Source organism: Ammospiza nelsoni, chromosome 1 (genome assembly GCF_027579445.1).
Source record: "Ammospiza nelsoni isolate bAmmNel1 chromosome 1, bAmmNel1.pri, whole genome shotgun sequence".
Classification (NCBI taxonomy): domain Eukaryota; kingdom Metazoa; phylum Chordata; class Aves; order Passeriformes; family Passerellidae; genus Ammospiza; species Ammospiza nelsoni.
Genome location: NC_080633.1, coordinates 89,577,601 through 89,593,814, shown reverse-complemented (window position 1 = coordinate 89,593,814; position 16,214 = coordinate 89,577,601). Strand labels below are relative to the sequence as shown.

Genomic DNA, 16,214 nt, shown 5'->3' with positions numbered 1-16,214 from the left:
CTCGCGGCACTGTTGGTCTGTCCCGCCGAACCCCGCGCGTGCGCCCTTCACGCCCGCTCCCCCCTCCCCACACCGAGTCTGCGGTGCGTGATGGCGGCGGCGGCAGCTGCGCGGGGGCTGGCGAAGCGGTGGCTGCGCCCGGCCACGGCTTCCCGTGCGGTGAGTCCTTGTCCCTGCCCTTTCCCCTGTCCTTTCTCCTGTCCATGCCTTCTTCCCTGTCCATGTCCTTGTCCCTGTCCTTGCCCTTATTCCTGTCCTACTTTCCCGCCGGCGGCGGCCCGGCTCCGCTGTCTCCTCCGTGACCTTGACTCGCCCGGTGATCTTCCCACCCCCGGTAGGTTCGGTTCCCCCAGTGCTATTTTGGAGCGGCACCGATCGCGCATTTCGTGTCCCGGGGGCAGGCAGGTTCCTGGGAGTAGGTGGCTGTGGGCATGGCTGGGCCGCGCCTCCCGGCTCGGGAAGCGAGCGCCGTAGCCTGAGGCCCTGGCGGGGTTTTGAGGGAGGCAGCGGGAATGGGATGTGCTGGGGAAATGCCCTGCGGGAGCCTCGCAGGTGCGGCCCGAGCTCCGGCGTGGAAAGCTCGCCGCAGACTTATTCTGTATGGGCAAAAAGTGCGCACAGGGAGACCAGGGAAGTGATTGTGCTCCTCCTGTACTGGGCCCTGCTGAGGCCACACCTCGAGTGCTGTGTTCAGTTCTGGGCTTTCACTTCACGAAGGACATTGAGGTGCTGGAGCGAGTCCGGAGAAGGGCAGTGAAGCTGGTGAAGGCTCTGAGCACGAGTCCTGTGAGGAGCTGCTGAGGGAGCCGGGGGTGTTAAGCCTGGAAGATGGGAGGAGGTTTAGGGGGGATTATAGGGTTTATCACTCCCTACAACTGCCTGGGCAGAGGTGACAGGAAGGGAGGAAATGGCCTCAAGCTGCACCAGGGGACGTTCAGGTTGGCCATCAGGAAGAATTTTTTCACAGCGAGGGTGACTAGACATTGGAATGGGCTGCCCAGGAAGGTGGTGGAGTTACCATTCCTGGAAGTGTTTGAGGAAAGGATGGATGTGACACTTAGTGCCATGATCTAGTTTACATGCTGCTGTCTGGTCATTGGTTGGACTCGATGGTCTCAGAGACATTTTCCAGCCTAATGCATTCTGTGAGTCTGGACGTGTGTGGGAAGTATACTTCCCACTGAGTATACTCACTGTATATCTGAGTTGCTTGAACCGGGCTGGTGATTGTGCCCAGAAAGGGCTGCTGAGCAGTCTGGCAGGTTTGTGTTAGGAAATGGAAGTTGTGCATGAAGGCTTCTTCTTCTCCATGGTCAGGTAGGAGTTTTCAGTTTCTTCCCACTGTTCTCATCCTGCATGCCCATAACAAGCTTGGGATTACAAAAGTGGGCTGTAATTATACTTGTGTTAAAAGCAAGTGCAGAAAAGACAACTGCAGAGAGAGGGAAAGCTTTAAAGAGTGTCTCCATATTTTAAGTGGCAGTGAGCTGGCCCTTATTGAACCTTTGTTTCTAAAACGGCCATGATCTTCCTGATGGCATAAAAAAATCAGGATTACTGCAGTCAGTGTTTCCTTCAGACGTAGTGTGTCATCTTTTTCTGCTTTGTGGGTTTTTGTTTGAAAAGCCTGGTAACTCAGCAGCGTGGAGCAGGGAGAGAGCAGCTGCCTGGAGCAGAGTACTGGTGGAGCTCCTTGTGAATAGGTGATAGGAACTGATCTCCTTCCAAGGTGATTGCAGAAACCAGAGATAGCAAGTGTGATGACGCAGTAGATTTGCTGTTATGCAAGAAGATAACTTTGAGGAAGTTGGTATGAGAAGTGATAAAACTAGGTTGAGGAAAGTGTACTGGAGTTCACTTCAGAGATTCTGGAAGAGGTGGACATTTGGGGAGGGAAGAGGCACTTGTAAGCATATTGTAGAGTGGGGACCATGAATGTAACAGCTGCAGATATCACTCCAGTGCCTTTTAGGTTATATTTCAAATAGGGAAGTGCTGATGTCCTCGGACAGGTCCCTGATGTGGCTGTGTGTTGCTGCTCTCAGTAATCATACATGCTGAGTTAGGCTTGTTTTTTGAACTGTGTGAAGAAGGAATACCAGATTCTGATACCTTGGAGAGGTGGAGACTAATTCTTCTCAAAGCAAAGACTGCATACTCAGTAGATTTGGGTGTGGTGTTTGTTGCTTTGGTTTGGTTTTGAGCAAGTCAGGGGGTAGGAAGTGACATCCAGAAGGGTAAAACTTGCATCCTTGTGCTAAGTTTATGTATTAATAAATAGTTCTAAATTGGTCACTAATTTCATAAAGAATAAGAGAAATATTTTGGACTTTTGAAGCAACAGTCAGCTGGAAGAGCATTCCCTACAGCCTTTTTTAATTTTCAGTGCTATGACCACCTGAAATAATTCAAATTCTGAGGATTAGTTGACAGGAGAATAATTTTCCATTACTTCCCGTGGTTCCCACAAAGCTTCATCTTTGCTTAATTATGAAAGAACTGCAAGAATATTTCAGCATTAATTACAGACATATTCTTTTGATGCAGCCTGAGGCAGGTCTGAGGTGCTGGTCACTGTTGCTGGAGTCCATAATGGATAGTCTGGAACACCCTGTTAACTGCAGGCTATTCTCTCATCAGTCAAACCTTTTTTTGATTATATAGCATGATTATAGGAAAGTCAGAACTGCAGTGCAGGTAACTGTAAAATCCATTAATACTCTTGTGTGTGTGCTACCAGTGGTGAGTGTAGATTTGTCATAAATGTGGGGTAGCTGAGAGTGCTGTAAGTCTGTCCTGTGGAAACATTTGTTCCATAACGTTGTCTTGGCTTGTCTCCGTAGTGGCCAGCAGCGTGCCAGGCTCCCGCACGGACCTTGCACTTCACAGTGTATGGGAAGAAAAACGCCTCCACCAAGGTGTCTGACTCGGTACGTCTGTGCTGCTTGTGTTGTGATTCAGTCAAGCACTTAGTGCTTCACAGGCATGAGGCTTTTACTGGAGTGCTGTGTTCAGGTGCTTTGTGAGACTGAGGTGCTGAAGTGTGTGGCTCTTTTTAATGACAGTTTCCAAGCAAGAGAGTATTTCAGATGTGGCAATTGCTGCAAAACTCTGTTGACAACATTATACCTATCCTGCTTGTGTTTTTATGAAACTTTTTTGACTTACCTTGAACTATTTTGATCATAACAAAGTGATTTATTTTTCCAGATCTCTACACAATACCCAGTAGTGGACCATGAGTTTGATGCAGTTGTTGTGGGTGCAGGAGGAGCAGGTCTGCGGGCTGCCTTTGGTTTGTCAGAAGCTGGGTTTAACACAGCCTGTGTTACCAAGCTGTTCCCCACCCGCTCCCATACTGTTGCTGCACAGGTGAGAAATGAGGCAGAGCAATGTTTAAAAAATGCCTGCTGTCAGAAAGCTGATTTGGATGTAATCATAAAATGGTTTGGGTTGGAAGGGACCTTAGGTGTTACCCAGTTCCAGTGGCCCTGGCATGGGCAGGGATTCCACACATTAGATGAGATTGCTCAGGAGCCCATCCAACCTGGCTTTAAAAACTTCTAGGAATGGGGCACCTGAACATCTTGTTTCAAGGCCATGCTCTTTATTTATAAATATCACATATTTAGTTGAAACATTTTTAGAGGGTAGTATTTAATAAAATCACAGGATCAGTAAGTTTGGGAAATACCTCCAGGATCATAAGAGCTTAACCATGAACTTGTAACTGCCAGACTTCATATTAGGTAGCAGGTACATTTCATTTTGCTTCCAAACTAATGCCATTGCAAGACACATTTTTTTAATCTCACTTGCAGTTGTTCTTAAAACCTTTATTTCCCCTTATGTTTTTATTTCATTATACTGCCTCTTTTTTCTTCCCCATTTCTAAACATTACCAAAATGCAGTGCTGCTTCTCTGCCTGAAGTGTAGCTGTGATTCACTGCATTACAGAAAAAAAGAAGGACAAGCCATTGTGAAACTGAGGAGTTTCACAGCCACAGTAAATCTGGCTTGACTATAGTTCTTGTACACAGGAGCATATCTGGTATGTGGTTTTTAATGGAAATGTGGTAAACCTACAAAAGCTGTATTTGAGTAATGTAATTCCAGGAAAATGGGTTTTCATTTTCAGGGAGGTATCAATGCTGCTCTGGGGAACATGGAGGATGATAACTGGAGGTGGCATTTCTATGACACGGTGAAGGGGTCGGACTGGCTGGGTGACCAGGATGCCATACACTACATGACTGAGCAAGCCCCAGCTGCAGTGATAGAGGTGAGACTCATGGGATTTGATGTCAGCTGTAGTTATAAATAACACAGGCTGGCTTCCAAGGCGATCTCCTTAAAATAACTCGTTTGTTGTGGTGCCCAAGAGTTTCTGTGCTTGTATTTGGGTTCAACAGCTGGAAAATTACGGGATGCCCTTCAGCAGAACTGAAGAAGGAAAAATCTATCAGCGTGCATTTGGTGGACAGAGTCTTCAGTTTGGAAAAGGAGGACAGGCCCACAGATGCTGTTGTGTTGCAGACAGGACTGGACATTCACTCTTGCATACTCTGTATGGCAGGGTAAGCAGTTGTGAAGTTAACTTGGTTAGGGTTTTTATGTTTACATTTACTGTTTTTTTTTTTCCCCTTCTCCCCCCAAAGTTGGAAAAAAGATAAACCTAAACCAAACATGTAACTGGTCACATACAAGTGAGGATTCCAGGGGAATGGCTTATAGGAGTTCTGGGTTATCTTCCTTCCTGAGGCAATGTGGAGGGATGAAGACAATAGATGCTAATTAGTACATTAGTACAGTGTCACCTTTGTGGTCTGGACTAGTTCTGCACTGTTAGTACTTTTTGTCTGTTGACTAGACCCAAAGAGAATTTATGTAAACTTTGCCCCAAAAGCCCCTTTTTTTCCAAAATTTGACCCAGCAGCATTGGGGAACTCTGAAAGAGGTACAAGCCAGCATTTTTTTTTCACTCATCTTCAAACTGGGAGGAGGGGGAAACAAGGTGTAAATGAATTAAGGCCTCCTGTGCATTCCTGAGCTTATTCTGTGGCAAATAAGTGACTAGTTTTCCAGCATGTCTGCCTGTTAATTCTACAAACCATAATTGAGGGAAGTGCTGGCTGTTTGAAAATGTTGGTGAGCTACTTGCAACCAGCAATCCATGTACCTGGTAGCTACTGTTTTTTATTTACTTGGTAGCCAGCTAATTGCTCTCCTCCAGGCTAGCAGTGTGTGTGCTGCTGCAATACAAATGCTCTGTGCTGCCAAACACTGCTCTGATCCCCGAGGGCATGAAAGAATGCTTGACTCGGTGCCTGCTGCTCCTGCTGGTTTATTGGGCTCCTGGAGGTGTTTCTCATTTCTCTGGGAGAGCTTAAGTGCAGCACTGCTGCTGGCTGATGTGTTGCCAAGTGTAGACTGAAATGACAAGTCCTGACTGCTCAGAATTCAATGCTTTTGCCACTACTTGTGTCTTTTAAAGCTAGAACATAGTTATGAGGAAACTGTCTTCCTTGCGAGTTGGTGGGGATGTTTTTTATCTTGATAGAACCCATGTGCATTGACAGTTTTGAAGAGAGGTTTCCTCAGTAAAAGTTCTTTTGTAATTTTCCTCCAGTCTCTACGATACGATACAAGCTACTTTGTTGAGTATTTTGCCTTGGACTTGCTCATGGAGAATGGAGAATGCCGTGGTGTTATTGCCCTCTGCATTGAAGATGGAACCATTCATCGTTTTAGGGCAAAGAACACGGTCATTGCCACTGGGTAATGTAACGTTTGTGGTGAAGGACCAAAACTGGGGAGTGGTAGCAGCTGGAAGTTTGTGTGCTTGGACATGTGTTTGGATTCAGTGTGGAGAAGATGCAATGACAGAACATAACGTGTGGGTTCATTCCCCCTACACTTAGAGGAATATAACTGAATTCAGTCATTCCCTCTGAAAAAGGCACATGCTAATTTTGTGACCAAGTATAAATTTGGTATGAGGTCTAACTTTGAATTCTAGAACAATGATGTTAAGTAAGAATGTGTAACAGTAATATATATGATTCAGATGGTTTTCAATTTTTAAAACATGCTGTTTAAAACAGACGTTTTGGCAATGCTGCCAACATGTCTGTCTGTAGAGTTCTGAATTTCCTGGAGGAAACAGCTTTTGTTGAAATTCCAGAGATTCTGTTTCATTAAAGTACTGCCACTGTAATTCTAACTGTTTTAGGATAAAATTATCATATTATGAGTGTAACTTAACATTACTGGGTTGCAAAGTTTGTATATGTTTGTTAGAATGCTATATGCATTAGTCTTCTGCTTCTTATGGCACTCTCCTGTCTATTTCAATATGAAAAATATTTATAAATGCATCTGTGAAAAACATACTTATAAATGAATTTATAAAAGGTTGCCTGCATAATTTGTCTTTCTGATGTATTTTTCATGCTTGTGTACTTTGAGGTAGATGGAATATGTATGTGCTGTTTCTCCTGAGAGTTTGTCCTGAAATTGGGCTGATTGGCTGGTTTCAGTAATGTTGGAGGCTAACCTAGATGTTTGCAGCATAATAATTCATGTTGAATATGTGGACAACCAAGTTTTTAAATCTAAGAATATAAAACCATGACCATATGGGCAATCTAAACCATCCTTATATGCTATTTTTATAAAACTGCTAGTGATTGTTCAAATGAAACTGAATGGTATGGATTGAGAGAACTTTCTGAGATAATACTTTTTTTTTTCTGGCAGAAAGGCTTCTGATATTAACCTTACAATCCTGCTTTGGCATTGGTTTTCTTTTTCTTCAACCTTCTATCACCAGCCATTCTTCAAGTATGGTTGAGCAAAACTGAGATAAACCAGTTTTGTTTTCTTTTGGTTGAAATAGTACAGGAGATGATAAAACTTAAGCACTTTTCTTATTAACCCTTTCCACTGTTGTGCAAACAGCATAGCTAGTTATATGTTGTAGTGATGTTTTAATTTTTCTCCCTGTTAATTCTTTTTTCACTTCTGTGTTCTGCAGTGGGTATGGCCGCACTTACTTCAGCTGCACATCTGCTCATACCAGTACTGGTGATGGCACTGCCATGGTCACACGAGCTGGGCTCCCTTGCCAGGACTTAGAATTTGTGCAGTTTCACCCTACAGGTATCGATTATGAAATAGTGCTTACAACATTATTTTTAATGAGTTGAACAGATTTTTTATGTTGTTTTAAAATGTCACAGAATTACACAATATGCTGAGTTGGAAGGGACCCATCAGGTGTATCGAGTCCAACTCCTGGCCCTGCACAGGACACCCCAAGAATCACACCAAGTGCCTGAGAGCAGTGTCCAAACACTTCTTGAACTTTATCTGGCTTGGTGCTGTAACCACTCCCCTGGGGAGCCTGTTCCAGTGTCCAGCCACCCTCTGGGTGAAGAACCTTTTTCTTATATCCAATCTAAACCTCCCCTGACACAACTTCAGGCCATTCCCTTGGGTCCTGCCATTGATCACCACAGAGAAGCCATGAGTGTGTCTGCCCCTCCTCTTCCCCTCACACGGAACTTGCAGACTGCACTGAGGTCTCCCTTCAGTCTCCTGCAGGCTGAACAGACCAAGTGACCTCAACTGCTTCTCATTCAACTTCCCCTCAAGGCCCTTCACCATCCATGTTGCTTTCCTTTGGACACTCTCCAATAGTTTAATGTGTTTCTCATATTGTGGCACCCAAAACTGCCCCCAGCACTGGAGGTGAGGCCACCCCACTGCAGAGCAAAGCAGGGCGATCCCCTCCCTTGCCTGGCTGATGCTGTGCCTGATCCCCTCAAGGACATGCTTGGCCCTCCTGGCTGCCAGTTCACTGCTGACTCGTCTTCAAATTGCCTGTGATCAGAACCTCCAGGTCCCTTTCCATGGCACTGCTTCCCAGCATCTCCTTCATCAGTGTGTCCATGCATCCAGGGTTCCTCCATCCCAGGTGCAGAATCCAGCAGTTCCCTTGCTGTACTTCATACAGTTGGTGATTGCCCAGCCCTCTTAATTTGTTGGGGTCTCCCTGCAGGGCCTCCCTGCCTCTGATGGAATTAACAACTTCTCCTAGTTTTGCAGTGTGTGCAGACTTGCTCAGTATCCCTTACAGTCCTGTGTCCCAGTCATTTATGAAGATGTTGAAGAGCACAGGCCCTAAGACAGAGCCCTGTGGAGCCCCACTTAGAGACAGGTTACCAGCATGATGTCACCTCAAGCATGATGGGCTCAAGTCAGTTTCCACTTTTCTGCAGCATTTGAGAAGTTGCTTGTGACATGTGCTTAGCCTTGCCTGCAGCTGTTGTTGAATATAAATTTGAAAGTAAGACCTATAATGTGGGAAAGGTCTCAACTGTTCTAATTTAAAGACCAGTGTGTAATATTTTGAGGTGTTGTCCTTACAATACTAAGGAAGAAGTTTTATGAATTACAAGCTGAAACTACCTCTTAAACTTACATTTCCATTGTCCTTAATATTTTAAGGGGTTTAATGTTAGAAACAAGAGCAATGGGATAGGTGCAAATGTTAGGGAATTATATACTAGCACCTTCAGTGAAGTGAGGTAGTTGAACTTAATGTATATATATAGAATTGTGGTTTTCTAGCATGTGATCAGTATCTGAACTGTAGATAACAGTGATCACAAACTAGATTTGTAGCTAATTAAATGCTTCCTTTTAACTCATGATGCAATTTTTGTAAATGGTTTGTATAATTTTACAATGTTATTGTTATATCATAGAGATCCAATGTTCCCTTGGTCTTAAAGTTTTTCTGGTTAAATAAGCTTCACTGCTTGTATGATAATTCTGTAGCTTTTAAGATAATTGTCAAGTGAAGTGCATGAGTTAAGTTTGCATTTTTGTTTTCTGTGATGACCAGTGCTGCAGAATAACAGACAGGCCTTCCTTCTCTAAAAGAAAAGGATGCCAAGTAAGCTCTTATGTTCCACAGGATTTGAAGCCATCTTGTCTTGTACTGCTTCAACACAGAAGTGGGAACAAAAATGAGCAAATGGACCTTGAAATAATTAACTTCTGGTTTATTAAAAATCTTAAAATAATTGCTGAAAGTCTGCAAGGTCTTAATAAAATTCTCCTGATATATTGATAAGTGCAGATCACTTCCAGTTTTAATATTTGAAATTCTGTAGGTGTTTCAAATCAACTTGCTTACCTTTTGGAAAGAGTGTTTAAAAGGAGTAACAGCATTTGAGGGACAATTCCTAGAGGTATGATTAGGGTGGAATAAAATAAAACAGGGGCTTTGAGAAGACCTTGTTTATTCAGTGTTCATCCTGATTGTGAAGCTGTGTGGAGAAACCTCCTTTGATGGTGTTTTCATTCTTGAACAGGTATCTATGGGGCTGGCTGCCTTATCACAGAAGGATGTCGTGGAGAGGGAGGTATTCTGATCAACAGTCAAGGTGAAAGATTCATGGAGAGATATGCACCTGTTGCCAAGGATCTGGCTTCCAGGGATGTAGTGTCTCGTTCCATGACCATAGAAATCCGTGAAGGAAGGTTAGTTAAATGCTCTTCACAAAGCTGCAGAATGAGCTCTTAGTCATGCTAGACTGTGAAGTGCAATAGTTCATTTGATAAGCACATGGTAATTCTTGAGAGTGAACTTTAATGACTGTTAAGCTGATCTCTGTGTGTAAGGCAGAAAATCTTTCTTGTTAATTCCTAATGATACTGACAGAGAACAGATAATGTTGAGTCTCCTGTTTGAATTCAGTGTGTCTAGAGACACTTGCTCAGACAAGCTTAATGTATATGCTCTTACTCCAAACAAAATAATGTGGTGCTGTTCTCTTGGCTGATTACCAAGTTTTACATATTTCTGCAGAGATGTAATAGTTGAAAATCTTAAATAATGTCAATTACTGTGAAAAGGAAGCTGAGGTTGGAAAATGGCCTCAATTCATCCAAGTGCCACAGTCTAATTAAATATGCTAGATATTAATTTTTGTCAGATAACATTTGAAAAAGAACCTGTTTATTTTCACAAATGGAACAAAGTGGATTAGAAATGCTACTAGTGTTTGTAAATTCCTGTTATGTATTTCAGTGGGTTTTTTTTGCTAGGGGCTGTGGTCCTGAAAAGGACCATGTGTACTTGCAGTTGCACCACTTGCCCCCGCAGCAGCTGGCCACCCGTCTGCCAGGCATTTCTGAAACAGCCATGATATTCGCTGGAGTCGACGTCACTAAAGAGCCTATCCCTGTCCTGCCTACTGTGCACTACAATATGGGAGGTATTCCCACTAACTACAAGGGACAGGTGAGGAATACACGTCACTTTTGGGCTGTATTTTCATCATCATACTAGGAAATTCCTTTCCAAGTAGAAAAGCATTAAGAATGTTTTTTTATAAATGTAAGGATGATTAGTACAATTTTTAATAATAATATAATAATGATGTCAGAGTACTTAAAACACACAATCTTTTTGGTTTTTTAAAATAACTTGATAACCATGTTGCAGTCCATCTAGAGATGGGAGTTCCAAGAAACATCTAAAATGAAATTACTGACAATAATTCTCTGTTAGTTGAACTGAGAATAATAGAATTGAGCATTGATCAAAGTAGGCCTCTGTTGCATTCTGTAGCATGAGTTAATGTGTATTATTTCTCTGTAGTTCATGTAATCTAAACACCAAAGCAGATTCTCCAACTGGCAGTAGTTGGAAATCAATGTGGTGGTGTCACCTGAATTCTTCTCTTTGTGTACTTGTTAAATTTCAGTGTAAAATTTTGCCTTAGAAGCATGTGCAGATCAAACTGCATTTCTGACTTGCAGCAGAATTGTGGTGAAACAGAACTATGCACTCTTCATAAGAATATGTAAGGAAATCTTGGGGTTTAGCCCTGTCTGTATTTGCATACAGATGTAAATGTATGTATTTGCATACATTTCTCCTTACCCTTTAGAGCTAAGGTAATTCCATGTTTAGAGGCAGAAGAAACTTTAGGTGGCTGTGTCCCACCCTTCCATGCACGTGGCCCTTGCAGATGAGGAGGTTAGCACTGTGTCCAGGTGTTTTCCATGGCTGAGTACAGAGCGTGTGCCGTGGCAGGTGATCACACACGTGGATGGACAGGACAAGGTGGTGCCTGGCCTGTACGCCTGCGGGGAGGCGGCCTCTGCGTCCGTCCATGGCGCAAATCGACTCGGAGCAAACTCCCTCCTGGACCTGGTGGTCTTCGGTCGTGCTTGTGCCCTCACTATTGCAAGTACATGCAAGCCTGGTAAGTCTCACTTTGCTAGAGACATTTGCCTTTATGATGTAATTTCTGCCCAACAAAGAGATGTTTCTGCCTGATTCAAATTTAGAGTGATACTCATAGGCTCTTGTTAGAAAAGGAAGAAATCGGTGTTTATGCTTTTGGTAGGCATGTTCTGTGCCAGGCAAATGTTTTGATGTTACTATTTGCTTTGTAATTGATCCTTTGAAAACTAGAATTGGGCCAGTGCTATTGGCAACAGCAGTTATGATTTTTGACAAATTAACACAGACTATTGAATGTGAAGACTATATTTTCTACATACTGCACCATCTTCTACATCAAAATGTAATCTGTCTTACACTTGGCACTTTTGTGTAGTGGAATTTGCTGCCACCTTGCTGATTTATTTATAAGAAGGACTGATGTGCAAGTGGTGAGAGAGGGATACTAAAAACTGCAATATCTCATTCACTGGATTCTCACTGCTGAATCTTATATATTTTAAAATAATCTGGTTCAGACACAATTGTTGACCTGAGAAAGCAAAGAAGCAAGCCCTCCCTTCCAACCCCCACCAAAATACTGGATGTGGCAGTTACATTGCCAGAGCAGCTGGAGTTCAAAAATAGTCATCTGTCTTCTTACTGCTTAATGTCCAAACTGCACCAGCTGCTGAGATTGATGATTCCTCATGGAATCAGCCTAGATCTTGTGGTGCCCATTTGGTCTGGCTTTGTGCCAACATTTTTTTTTTAATCCTTCTGTGGCTCTTTAGAGTTAGAAATTGTAGAAGAGGGTTTATTAATCTGAGTGCAGAGCTACATGTGAGATGAACTGTGCTGGTATGATGCTGTGTTTGCTTTGTTGCCCAGTAACTTGTGGCTTCCAGTATTAGAGGCAAGATGCAGAGCCCATGTCTAACTGCCAGGCTTATTGACTGCTCCTGGTCCCTTACACATCCAAGAAAAGGTGGGAGGTTTGAGACTGAGGAGACAAGGAAAGCACAGCAGTAGGTGGTAAGGACCATGGGCTTATTCCATAGTTTAGAAGAATTTTCATGCTGCTTTGAAGGAATGAACAGCAGAATTTTGCCAAACCTATAAAATCTTTAATGATTGTTGTAGGAAAGAAAGGGATTCATATTCCACTGAGAACTTTAAATATATGGGTACAGTTGGTGGGACTTCAGGAAAGTTACACTTAATGTGCACCTCAGAGGAAGAAAACAGATTATGTTTTACTTAAGTCTGATTTTTAGTAATTGATAGTGTCTGAAACTGCCAGAAACCAAACCCAGGCCTGACTACCAAACTTACTGAAATTTTCTTATTTAGGAGAGCCAGTTCCCCCCATTAAACCAAATGCTGGTGAAGAGTCAGTTGCTAATCTTGACAAGTTAAGGTTTGCTAATGGAAGCATCAGGACTTCAGAAGTGCGACTGAACATGCAGAGGGTAAGCCTGGGGAAGCTCTCAGGGATAGGGTGGGACAAGCTGCAGGCAGCTCTGGGGTTTGGTGACTTGCCAAAGTGCACTTGAGGATTTGCCATGCAGAAAAAAAAGTGTGCGAGAAGATTCTGTGTGCAGCAAAGGTTATATCACTTGTTTATTCCTTCTTCCCTTCATGTCATCCCCTTGAGTAGTTTACCTGCTGTATAATAGAGTGGGGTTTCAGTTGTTTGGGGTGAATGGAAGAATGTGGGGTTTTCAGGCTGCAGACAAGTTTGAGCTCAGAACAGCTCTGTATCAAGCTCTCCTGGAGCTAAGGAGGTTACATGCTTTCATATGCAGCATATCAAACTGATTTTGTTTGACTGTGTTGCAGGCAATGCAAAACCATGCTGCTGTATTTCGTACTGGTTCTGTACTCCAAGAAGGCTGTGAGAAGCTTAGCCAGATTTATGGTGATCTGGCTCATCTAAAGACTTTTGACAGAGGTAATTTGATAGCAAAGAACACACCTTGCCCAGAGTACTCCAGGAAGAGTGTTGGTGGCTTTTTTTTTTTTTTTTTTCTGTAAACCTAACGTGTTTCTTGAAGTTTTGGCTGAAAATTTTGACCATTTTGAATCTTTCAAAATATTTTGTAGAGACCTTACTAAACATGGTAGTCAGGTAAAATACTTAACCTTTGCAGTTGTTTTCTGGTTGAAAAATCTTTCAAAGAAGCAGAGACTGACATTGGATTTACATGTGTAGGGTACAAACTGCCCTCAGAACATGATGTGAACTTATCCAAATACCAAGAAGAATGATGAACTTTGTCAGAATCTTCTGAGAGCTAGGAGTTGCAGAGAGATAGCAAGACTATTTGTAGGCTGAACACTCAGTTTTCATTCTCCAGCTGAGCAGATCACAATGCAGACAGATACTGCCAACAGATTCTGTTGATCTTAAGAGAACTTGGTTATTTAAGTGCAGCTGATGATGCACCTATGGTTCGCTCACACCATTTCTCTTGTTTGTAGACCATCTTCCATAGTGTTTTAATATTTTACCAGGTATTGTGTGGAACACTGACTTGGTGGAGACCTTGGAGCTGCAGAACCTGATGCTTTGTGCTCTGCAAACCATTTACGGTGCTGAGGCTCGCAAAGAGTCCCGGGGTGCCCATGCCAGAGAGGATTATAAGGTATAAATGTTTTCTGTGGCCTGAATGGAGGATTGAATCTCCTTGTTATGTGCCCTCAGATGGATTATTTTAAAGTTGTAACATCTTCAAATACAATCTTCAGTGTTAAGATTAATGTAGTATTTGTTTTGGGTCCTATTTGTTCTGCTCTGTCTCTTTTTTGTTATTTATAAAAGGACCAACACATGGAACACTGGGAATGATCTTGAAAAGAGTTGCTCTGTGTGCACATATGAGTGATTAGAGACCTCTAAATCGGGACTATAGTAATAATATCATGGATGCATAGGCAGGATGTAAAGATGCATAAACAGAATAATTGTCCTCTGCAAGGAAAGTTACCTTAGAGCCCTTGTTAAGCTGAGCATTTCAAATTGGACACGGGCAGTGTGAAGAGAAAGCTTGCTGTCTGTTCAGAGAGATGCTGGGTTACAGGTTGAATTGAAATGCAGCTGATGTCATGGTTGTAGAGTGATTTGCAGATAGAGCTTCTGGTCTGTACTAATCTCATTTTCTCCCTAGTTACGGGTGGATGAGTTTGACTATTCTAAGCCACTCGAAGGCCAAAAGCGGAAGCCAATTGAGGAGCACTGGAGAAAGCACACCCTGTCATACGTGGATATCCCAACTGGGAAGGTACTTTGAGCTTGGTGCTTGAGGATCTTTTTTGCTGTTAACATCTGTTCTCATAAACAGCCTTGGAAATTGTGATAATCCTGCACTGTTGATCATTGGGAAGTGACTTTGCTATTTGAGCTGGAATTGTGTTTCCCCTTGTGTCAGACTAGTTCAAAAGTTTTTTTCTTTTAATGGTGACAAAACGTGTTGTTGGGTGTTTAGTGGAGCAACTTTATGGTATGTCAAAGATAGAACTGATTTCTGACCCTGTAAAAATCTTAACTGTTGGGGTTTTTTGGATCTCATTCTTTAATCTTGTTGTCCTGAATTTCTTTATTCCCTTTCACTTCAGGTTACCTTGAAGTACAGACCGGTGATCGACAAGACTTTGAATGAGGAAGATTGCCAGACTGTCCCACCAGCCATCCGCTCATACTAGCAGCTTCCATCTCACTTGAAGCCCTCTCCCAGAGGGGCCAGTGTACATAAGCATAGCACAAGCAAACCAAAATAGTGTTAGCACTGAATGGAAAATGCTGACAAAACTTTTCTCCAGCTTGTATTCTGCTGTGGCTTACTGTACGTTTATTAAAAGTGGAATGTAGAACAGCTTATGTTCTTTCACTCATCTGTCAAAAGGGACAGCAAAAACACAAAATGTGTCTAAATAAAGTCATTACAAGTCTTGTATTTGAATATGCTGATCTGTATATAATTACAAAGCTCTTATTGTGAATGCATAGCTATTTCCATATTTTAAGAGTAAAAAATGTGCTCAGTGAGAGGACAAGAGGCAGTGGGCACAAACTGAAACACAGGAACTTCCATCTAATTATTGGGCAGATGATTTTTATTTTGAGAGTGGCAGAGCACTGGAACAGGCTGTCCAAAAAGGTTGTGGAATCTCCTTCTCTGGAGATACTAAAAGCCTGCCTGGATGTGATCCTGTGCAACCTGCTGCAGGTGAACCTGCTGGTGCAGGGGGATTGGACTAGGTGACTTCCAGAGATGCCTTCTAACCCCGGCTATTCATTGCAGAAGTTTTAGACAAGATGGAGATGCTGAATTTTGTCATGTGGGGACTTAAGCATCTTAGTTGCTGACTTAAAGTAATACTTAAAGAATGATATTATAGTAGTAGTTACAACTTTTCATTCTCATACTGTTTTAGTGACTGAAAAAAGAGACTTTCACTTACTTCCTCTGTAATCTAGATAATAATATCATTACCCAATCTCTATTGTCTCTGGAATTTCTGAAGCCATTTTCGTGGCATGCCTTGTGTATTTCCTAAACTGTCTCTTCTCAGAGGAGCCAAGGGGCAGAAGATTTGCCTAAAAATTGAAGCTTGCAAGACTCAAATTCAGTGTGCTTTTAGTGCCAGGATGTAACTTGTAAGGCATTAATAGAGCAGCTTCTGGCAGCATTTCTGTGAATAACACAGTTCTTGTAGGACTGAAGGGTACCTATGCAGGTTGCAATGGAGTGAAGCGTTCTCCATGTTAGGCAAAAAAATTGTTTTCTTAACAGCTGAATGTTGGCTGCTCTTGGAAAAAAAAATGTTGGAAAACCTGAAGTGTTAGAATGTTTCTGCTGGTGGGTGGAAAAATGGAACATACTTTCTTTCACTCTGGAAGGGTTTCTGCCCTTTGCACCGGGATGTAGCACGTCGGAGCGCTCTGCCTTCTTGGGCGGGAAGTAA

The 16,214-nt window shown here is 42.7% G+C and overlaps 1 protein-coding gene across 1 annotated transcript; it reads left to right on the top strand.

Moving 5' to 3' along the window:
• Window positions 1-36: 36 nt before the first annotated feature.
• Window positions 37-15,208, top strand: SDHA (succinate dehydrogenase complex flavoprotein subunit A). The gene is made up of 15 exons (XM_059489036.1): window positions 37-159; window positions 2,844-2,930; window positions 3,211-3,372; window positions 4,140-4,283; window positions 4,414-4,578; window positions 5,631-5,779; window positions 7,038-7,162; window positions 9,385-9,553; window positions 10,121-10,316; window positions 11,115-11,286; window positions 12,600-12,718; window positions 13,089-13,200; window positions 13,764-13,894; window positions 14,417-14,530; window positions 14,865-15,208. The coding sequence occupies exons 1-15, from the start codon at window positions 91-93 to the stop codon at window positions 14,949-14,951; spliced, it is 2,001 nt and encodes a 666-aa protein (XP_059345019.1). The 5' UTR covers window positions 37-90; the 3' UTR covers window positions 14,952-15,208.
• Window positions 15,209-16,214: the final 1,006 nt, after the last annotated feature.

Excerpts from the sequence above, each read along its gene's own strand:
- SDHA (XM_059489036.1), top strand. The coding sequence starts at position 91 with ATGGCGGCGGCGGCAGCTGCGCGGGGGCTGGCGAAGCGGTGGCTGCGC. Across the intron at positions 3,373-4,139 it reads CCCATACTGTTGCTGCACAG|GGAGGTATCAATGCTGCTCT; the intron begins GTGAGAAATGAG and ends TTTCATTTTCAG. Across the intron at positions 4,284-4,413 it reads CCCCAGCTGCAGTGATAGAG|CTGGAAAATTACGGGATGCC; the intron begins GTGAGACTCATG and ends TGGGTTCAACAG.